Here is a 9,695-nt window from a genome sequence, read left to right as displayed (position 1 = left end):
TTTTTTTTTTTTTTTTTTTTTTTTTTTTCTCTTTCTTTTCTTTTTTTATTGCCCTATTTTCCATAATCCAAAAGATATATATAAATTTTTCTTTTAACACAATTTATATATCTTATGATTAATTTGTTTTATTTATTTATTTATTTATTTATTTATTTATTTATTTATATATATTTTTTATCTGTGTATAATTTTTAATTGAATCACATATTTCCTTTCTTTTGTGACTTCTTAAGACTTATATTTTCATATATTAAAAAAAGGAAATAAATTAAATAAAGTTCATGTTTATTTTTTTAAAATAAATATATAAATATATTTATATATATATATATATATATATATATATATATATATATATATGTGTGTATGCACTTCTTCATTTTAATATGCTTATTTTAAGATGATATAAAATAATAACATGGGATTTCATAACGTTAAAAATATTTCAGATATTAAGGAATTAAAGATATTGCAAAACGATGAAAGAAATGTAAATAATTTCCCACAAATATGTAATGATAATATAACACTGTGTGTAAATAATTCAAATGAACTTTATTTATATAATAAGTCCATTACCATTTGTGATAATAATAATAATAATAATATATTACATAATTATAAAAATGAAATAGTAAATTTAATAAACAATAATAACAACAATACTTATCAAGACGTATCAGATAAATGTGTACTCCATATGGATTGTGACGACTTATATGTATCTCCTAATAATAATGTGGAAAAAAATATATATCAAGAGGATATTCATATGAAGCATGAAAATAATAATTTATCATTGAACTGTATAAATAATACACATCTTAATGAAAAATCAATATTAGAAACACAAGAAATAATAGAAAAAAAAGTTAGACAAGATATTATACATACAAATGATGAAAATGTAATGTTAGAAATACAAGATGATCAGGAAAACAAATTAATACGAAATGTCGAAAAACATATGGATCAACCCATTTTTTCAGGATCATCAAGGTCCTATTCGTTAGATAAAGAAAAATATTTATATCGTTCAAATGATATGAGTGATACTAATTATGTATGTCAAGATGAAATACATAGCATAATTTCTCCAGACGAAGAAAAAAAAAATAGTCTCCAGAGTTTATCAAACCAAAATTTAGAAATCGCATATGAATTAACTTCAAATGGTGACCATGAATATATAATAGAAAATAATGAGGAAAATAATGAGGAAAATAATAATGAGAATAATAAGGAAAATAATAATGATAATAATAATGATAATTATAGTTATTATAATAGTTATAATAATAGTTATAATAATAGTCATAATAATAGTCATAATAATAGTCATAATAATAGTCATAATAATAGTCATAATAATAGTCCTAATAATAGTCCTAATAATAGCTGTAATATTAGTTGTTATAATAGTGATGATAATAATGATGATGATAATGATGATGATAATGATGATGATAATGATGATGATAAGGAAATTAAGAATATTTTAAATGTATTAAATAATTTAAGAAATTATAAATTTCATGATACAGATAATTTAGACAATGATGAGAATTATGAATCCTTTGATAATCATCCTGATGATTATAAAACATCAAATAAAGATATGGATGAAAACGATAAACTTAATACAAACGAAACGAATAATATGTATCATGACCAAAATATCCCTTTCCTAAAAAACGAATATACATATAATAATGTTCTGTCTAAGGAAGATAAAGAAAATATCGATTTACAAAACATAAAAGATAAATATGAAAAGTTTACCCTCAATCTTTATAACCAAATAGATGATGATAATAATAATAATAATAATAATAATAAGTTTAATAAAATAAATTTTAATGAAACCAATAATAAAAATGATATGTGTCAAGAAAAGGAGAAAAGCCAACTTCATTATGAAACATCACAAGAAGAAAAAAAAAATATTTCCAATGAAATAATAAATTATAATAACTGCACAAATCAACAGGTCCACGGAAAAAAAAAAGATTTAATAAATACACATATATATTCTTCAACAAATAATAATAATCATATATATAATTCTGAACAAGAATTAATAATTTGTAAAAATAATATAAATTATGTAAAAAATAACGAGGTAATTATAATGGATGATAAAAACAATTTTCATATAAATAATAATAATAATACAAATGATCACTTTTATATTTATAAACAAACACAAAATAATTATAATGATATTAATCAAGAAAAAATCAAACAATCCAATATTTGTAATGAAGAACAAAATAAAGTAAAAGGTCATTTTAATAATATAAAAGAAGACGAACTAGCCATATCTTCCAATAATTCGTCTAAAAATTCTGAACAAGTCAGGAAAAAAAAATTATTAAAAGAAAATATGAACAATTTAAATAATGTTAATAAAAATGACGAGACAAATATGATATATAATAATAAAGAAACTATACTGGATAAAGAAAATGTATATATTAATACATATAATAATAATGATATATATAGTAATAGTAATAATAATAATAATAATAATATATATAGTAATAATAATAATTGTAATAATTATGACGTGTGTGGAAACGATGTTGGATTTGCAAAATCAAATATCATGAATGTCAATTTAGAGAATTATAATATAATTGACAGCACTAAATATATTTTTCAGGAGAATACTAAAGACATATCTAATGATATAAAGACAGAAATGAAAAACATAAACTTGGAGAATGAAGAAAAATTTGAATTTGATTCATATCTAAATAAATTAAATAATTTGAAAAGTATGCTTCATCAAGATGAGAGCGATAGCGAAAATTATGTTGATGAAAATGGCGATAAAAATTCGGAAGAACAAAATTATATTACAGATGAAGAAGGAAAGAAAAGTGTTGTAGATTATGATAAAGAATTAAGTACGGATGTTGATGTGGAAGATGAAAGTAACAATCAAAATATATCTAATGAGAAAAAGAACAAAGAAAAAAAAATAAAAAATAATAAAAATAAAAATAAAAATGATGATGATGATGATGATGATGATGATAATGATGATGATGATAATGATCATAATGATGATTATGTTCATTATGATGATAACAATAATAACAATATGCTGGTTCAATATACCCACAATCATCACGATACATCCAGCCAAGAAAACATTCAACATACAAATTATAAACATAATAATTATAATGTATTAGAAAATTTCACTACCGTTAAACAACCAAGCGATAATAATCATAATAAAAATAATTATCGAGATAATAATAATCATAATAATAATTATTATTACTATCAACATAATAACAACCTTTCACACATTACAGTGTTAGAAAAAAGAAATAAAGCTCTAAACAAACAAGTGAAATATTTAGAAAACAAAATTTCGGTACAGAAGAAAAAAGAAATGAGCTTCTGTAAAAATAAAGAGAAATACAAAAAGAAAAAGATATCCCTAATTAATGAATATGAAAAAAAACTAGACAACATAATTATAGATTTTAATAAACTTAAAGACAATTGTATAACGAAAGAAAAGAAGCTAGCTAAAATGGAAGATATAACAAAATATATAAATGAACAATTCTCATTAAGCAAAATACAATTTGAAAATAAAATGAATGAATATGTAATATTTTTAAAAAAGAAAGATTCAGAAATATATATGTTAAAAGAATTAATAAAAGAAAAAGAAAAAACCATATTATGTAATGATAATATATTGAAACAATATAAAAAAGATGTAGACGATATATTAAAAGAGAATATAGAAAAGATTGATGATATAAAAAAAAAACTAAAAACACAAGAAGAAATAATATCTCAAAAAGATAGACAAATAGAAACCTTAGAAAATAATTTAAAAATAGGAAAAGAGAAAATTAATAAATTTGATAACGAAATCCAAAAATTACAATATAAAATAAATATACATATAGAAAAAGAAACAGAAATAAAAAAAACAAATGATATCGAAAAAGAAAAAAATACCAAATTAACTAATAAGTTCGATATTATAAATAAAGAAAATAATAATTTACATAACAAAATAGAAACGTTATTAAAAAATGAAAAAGAAATAAGTACAGAGAATGTTAAATTAATAGAAACAAATAAAACATTATCTATCGAAAATGAAAAGTTATCAAATGATTTAAAAAATACATTAAATGAAAAAGAAAAAATACAAGATAATTATAATAAAATGAATAAAGAACATATAAAAATAATAGAAGAACTTCAATCGTATAAGGAAATAAAAGAGAAACACATGAAGGAAATAACACAAATCAAAGAACAAATACATAATTTAGATAAACATATTGCTCAAATACAAATAGAAAAAAACAATTTTGAAGAATGTTATTTAAAAGAAAAAAATGAAAATGAAAAAATGTCAAACATATTACAAGAAAAATATAAAGAATTATCAACTTATGAAATAGATAAAAATATAAATAAAATAAAAATCGAAGATCTAGAAAAAGATAAAGAAAATATACTTTTAACAAAAAATAAGGAAATTAATAATTTAAAAGAAGAATATAAAATTGTACAACAACATTTAGAAGATATAAATGTATTATATGAAAAACAAAAGCTAGCTATAGATACTATAACTAAAGAAAAAAATAATATTATTAATGAATGTGATAAAATCAAAAATAAAAATAAAAAACTTAATAACAAATTAAAAGAAAATCAAATCAATTATGAACACACATTAAATAATATAAAAAAAGAAAATCAACAAATTATAGAAAGAGAAAAAAAAAACTTTACACAAAAAGTAGAATCCTTAGAACATGCATTCAAACAATCTTATAATCAATTAAAAGATCAAAATGAAAATCTACAACAACAAATCAAAGAATTAAAAAATGTAAATCAAGATATTAAAATCAATTCGAAAAATCTTAAAAATGTAAATGAAATATTAATTAAAGAAACAAAAAATTATTCAGAAGAAAAAGAAAAATTTATTAAAGGATTAAAAAATATTAAACAAGCATATATCAAATTAAAAAATGAAAATCAACAATTAAAAATAAATGCATTTGAATATATAAAAAAAGACGTACAAGAAAATTATGTAACTCTCAATGTACACAATAATATATTAAATGAACAAAAAAAATTATATGTACAAATAGATATACTCAAATCTCAAGTAGATCAGAAACAAAATATTATAAATAATATGAAAGAACAAATTGAAGATGTTAATCATAAAATCGCATCTATAAATAAAGAAAAGGAAGAACTAAACACAACCATAAAAATCAAAAATAAAATCACAGAAGATGTGAATCTAAGCGTCCAGGTAAAAAACAAAAAATAAAATTAATAAATAAATATAAATGGATATATATATATATATAGATATAGATATATATTTATATTTATATATATATAGATATATATTTATATTTATATTTATATATGGTTTTATTTATTATTTTTTTTTTTTTTTTTTTTTTTTTTTTTTGTAGAAATTGAAGAGTGAACTAAACTCTAAAGATGATGAAGTAAAAAAAAGGACAATCGAAATTAAACAAAAAGAAAGAGAATATAAAAAGTTATTAGATGATTACAAAATAGAAAAAAAAAATCTCGTAACAAAATATGAAAAGGAATTAGATTCTTATATGACTAAATATGAATTTGCCCATGCAAAATATAAACAATATGAAGAAGAGGTAAAAAAAAAAAAATAAAAATAAAAAAATAAAACCATATATAAATATATATCTATATATATATACATATATATATATATATGCTTAATTGTAACACATTTCATTTCCCATTATACATTATTACTCCATTCGTGTTTCCTTTATCTTTTTTTCAGATTAAGGATTTAAAAAATAAGTTAAAACTTAAAGATGAAGTAATTGAATATACGCACAAGGAAATTGAAAATATAAAAGAATCCTTCTGGTATGCAAACATTTATGCACTTACATTATTAAATAAAAATAAACATATATATATATATATATATATATATATATATATATATATATAATATTATTTGATTTGATTTGATTTGATTTGATTTTTTTTATATAGTAACGAATATGAGAATAAAATTAAAACACTTGTCGAGGAGAAAGACAAGGAAATTAACACTGTAAATAAAAAATGTAAAGAATTACGTCAAGACAATACGGTATATAAAAATAATATATATATATATATATATATATATATGTGCTTATATTAATTCGCTTTGTTATATCTAAATAATACATATATATATATATATATATATATATATATATATATATATATGTGTGCTTTTTTTTTTTTTTTTTTTTTTTTTTCAGACGAATAAAAACGAAATCGTCAAATTAAATAAAATGCTAGAGGAAACTAATAAGAAGATTAAGAAACGAGATATGGAAATGTACATTTTATTAGAAGAAAATAAAAAACAAAAAGAAAAAGCAGCAAAAAAAATGACAAAAGTCAATGCATTGTTAAACAATCTTCATAAAGAATATACTGATAATATACCATAAATAAATTATTATTTTATTTTATTTTATTGTATGTGTCTATATAATCATATAATTAATGTTTATAATCCTTCTCCAGTAACTTCATAAATATTTATAAATATGAACACGTTTATTTATTCCTATGTATATTTATTTTATTATAATAAATGTTATATTTTTAGGCAAAAAAAAAATGTATACAAAAATAAATATTAAAAGGAATTGTCCAAATGTTATTTTTTTTGTAAAGATTTTTTAATGTTTAAATTTTTTTTTTTTTTTTTTTTTTGTGTACATAATAAAATATATATCTTCATGAACATTCTACTATTATATATATATATATATATATATATATATATATATATATATTTATATTTATATTTATTTATTTATTTATTTATTTATTTATTTATTTATGTATTTATTTATGTTCTCATTTCATTCATCTTCTGATGATGATGATAAGACATCATCGGGAGAAATCATGTTCAACTTTTTTGTTGAATTTTCCTTATTTACTAATAAATTTTTTTTTTGAAGAAAACTATTTTCCGTACTCATATTATTATTAACTACATTACACATGTTGTGTATATTTTTTAAGGGCATATTTAAAATTGAATTGTTCATTTTTCTTTTATAACTTTTCATTTGTATATCGTTGTTTAAATTATTACTTAAAATAAAATCTTCTAATTCTTTATCTATTTTTCGCTTCTTGTTTTTTAAGTGCGTATAAATGAGGAAAGCCATTTTTTTTTCAGAAGGAAGGATGAAGGTAATTGCTTGGCCTAAAAAAAAAAAAAAAATAAATAAATAAAAAATAAATAAATAAATAAATAAAAAAAAATAAATAAATAAAAAAAAAAAAAATAAATAAATAAATATCAAAATAAACAAATAAACAAATAAACAAACAAACAAACAAACAAACAAACAAACAAACAAACAAATAAACAAACAAACAAACAAACAAACAAATAAACAAAAAAACAAACATATAAACAAACAAACAAACATATAAACAAACATATAAACAAACAAATCAATCAAATGATTATATATTTGGATATATTCACATTACACACATTTTCATACATATGTATAATTTCAAAAAAAAAAAAAAAAAACGTTACCCTCATTGTTTACGCTAGAACATCGACCTATCCTATGGATATATATAAATATATCACTAGGACAATCATAATTAATAACAAAATTTAAATTGATAAGATCTATTCCTCTAGACATCAAATCTGTTGTTATTAAAATATGTGTTTTTTTATTTTTTAATTTTTCATACTTATATATTCTTTCATTTTGAAGTAAATCTCCATATATAAAATCAAAAGAAATAGAATTAAGTGATCTTTCTTTTTTCAATTTATCATATAATAACATAACATTCTTTTTACTATTACAAAAAATAAACCCTTGCCCTTTATCAGAACATTTCTTTATATTATCTATTAAATAATTATATTTCGAGCATTCTTCAAGAATATAAAATTTTTCATATATCATAGAATACTTATTTTCAATTTTTATAGTAATATATTTCTTATTTAAATAAGTTTTTACTAATCCGTACATAGGTTCTGATACTACCATCGAAGAAAACATACCTTTGATAGAATCCGTTCTAATATTTTTTAAAACAGATGTTACCAAATGTAAAAACTGTTTAGAAAATAATAAATCAAACTCGTCTACAATAACATATTTTATTTTTACTAATGAAAAATATTTTTTATTAACAAAATGTATTAATGTTTTTACAGTACATATTACAATATCAGTACCTTTTCTTATATTATTATATATGTTCTTATAATCTATTCCACTACATAAAACACATGTTTTTAATTTATTACAACATATATTATTTATATCATCATATATTTGGATACATAATTCTCTTGTAGGTGTTAAAATTAAAGCATCTGTAGAACAGCTAAAATAATCATTTTTCTTCTTATCGAAATTTATGTTTTCCTTTTTATCTATATCACATAAACTATTTTTCTTTATCTTTTTATAATTCATCATATGTATAATCAACGATATGATATAAGATAAGGTCTTCCCTGTACCAGCATTACTAGTTACTATATGATCTCGACCACTTAAAAAAATAGGGATAACCATACTTTGAACCGGAAATAAGGTACTTAAATATGTATCATATATTCTTTGTAAAATATCATTATCTATTAAATTCTTTATCTGTAATAAGGAATAAATAGGTTTAGGTATATTAAATCCCATACTTATTATATTATTTTTCTTTTTATATTCTACACTTTCTTCTAACGTAAAACTATGAACATTTTCATCAATCACAAAAATGTCCTTTTTGAATTCTTCCTTTGGAATGCTATCATAATTAATCTCGTCTAAAATGACCTCTTCACCATCATCATCATCAAGATGATGATAATAATACTTATGTTGTTGTTCCAAAAATTCGTTATCATCATATATATGATATTCTTTAAAATCTTCTTTGCTTTTTTTATGTTTTCTATCACATGATGTCATATCATTATCATTATATATTTTTTCCATACAATTTTTATCATTACATTCTAACTCTGCATTTTTTTTTCTTTTCTTTTTAATTTCCATATCACATATTTCTTTTTGTTTTTCCAGATACTCATATATATCAGCTGTTACATCATTATCATCAAGACTATTATCATATATTTTATAGTCAACAGGATCATTTTTATTTTTACTAATAATAATATTATCTTTGAACTTTTGAGAATCCACATTTCGTTTATTAATTATCTTATTATTATACAAATTTTTGTTTTCATGTGATTCTAAATCTTCTTCTTTTTTTTTTTCTTCTTCTTCTATAACTTTATTTATTTCTAACATAAATTCTTCCAGGGTATCAATTTGTTCTTCCTTCGAGCTATCTCGATTCTTTACATCACTACTTATTTTCTCTTCTTCATTACCATCTTCTTCAAAATATTTCTCTTCATCAGAATCGTTCATTTTTTTCTTTTTTTTTTTGGGTGGGGGGGTTTTATATAACGGTCACCATTACAAGCACGAACATATGACAAATGAGAATAAGAAAATATAAATAAATAAATAAATAAATAAATAAATGAATAAATGTATATATATATATATATATATATATATATATATATATAT

At 19.5% G+C, this 9,695-nt stretch overlaps 2 protein-coding genes across 2 annotated transcripts; one reads left to right on the top strand and one right to left on the bottom strand.

Moving 5' to 3' along the window:
• Positions 1 to 421: 421 nt before the first annotated feature.
• PRSY57_0321000 (microtubule and actin binding protein, putative) lies at positions 422 to 6,536 on the top strand (the record flags this gene model as incomplete). The annotated part of the gene is made up of 5 exons (XM_012905834.2): positions 422 to 5,332; positions 5,502 to 5,708; positions 5,864 to 5,952; positions 6,085 to 6,184; positions 6,342 to 6,536. 5 exons carry the CDS (start codon positions 422 to 424, stop codon positions 6,534 to 6,536), a joined length of 5,502 nt encoding a protein of 1,833 aa, XP_012761288.2.
• Positions 6,537 to 6,956: 420 nt separating this feature from the next.
• Positions 6,957 to 9,530, bottom strand: PRSY57_0320900 (ATP-dependent RNA helicase, putative; the record flags this gene model as incomplete). Its single annotated transcript, XM_012905833.2, has 2 exons — positions 6,957 to 7,309; positions 7,655 to 9,530. The coding sequence occupies 2 exons, from the start codon at positions 9,528 to 9,530 to the stop codon at positions 6,957 to 6,959; spliced, it is 2,229 nt and encodes a 742-aa protein (XP_012761287.2).
• Between the last annotated feature and the right edge of the window lie 165 nt (positions 9,531 to 9,695).

Source organism: Plasmodium reichenowi, chromosome 3, assembly GCF_001601855.1.
Source record: "Plasmodium reichenowi strain SY57 chromosome 3, whole genome shotgun sequence".
Taxonomy (NCBI): domain Eukaryota; phylum Apicomplexa; class Aconoidasida; order Haemosporida; family Plasmodiidae; genus Plasmodium; species Plasmodium reichenowi.
Note: the sequence above shows the minus strand (reverse complement) of the source record. Positions and strands in the feature narration are given on the sequence as shown.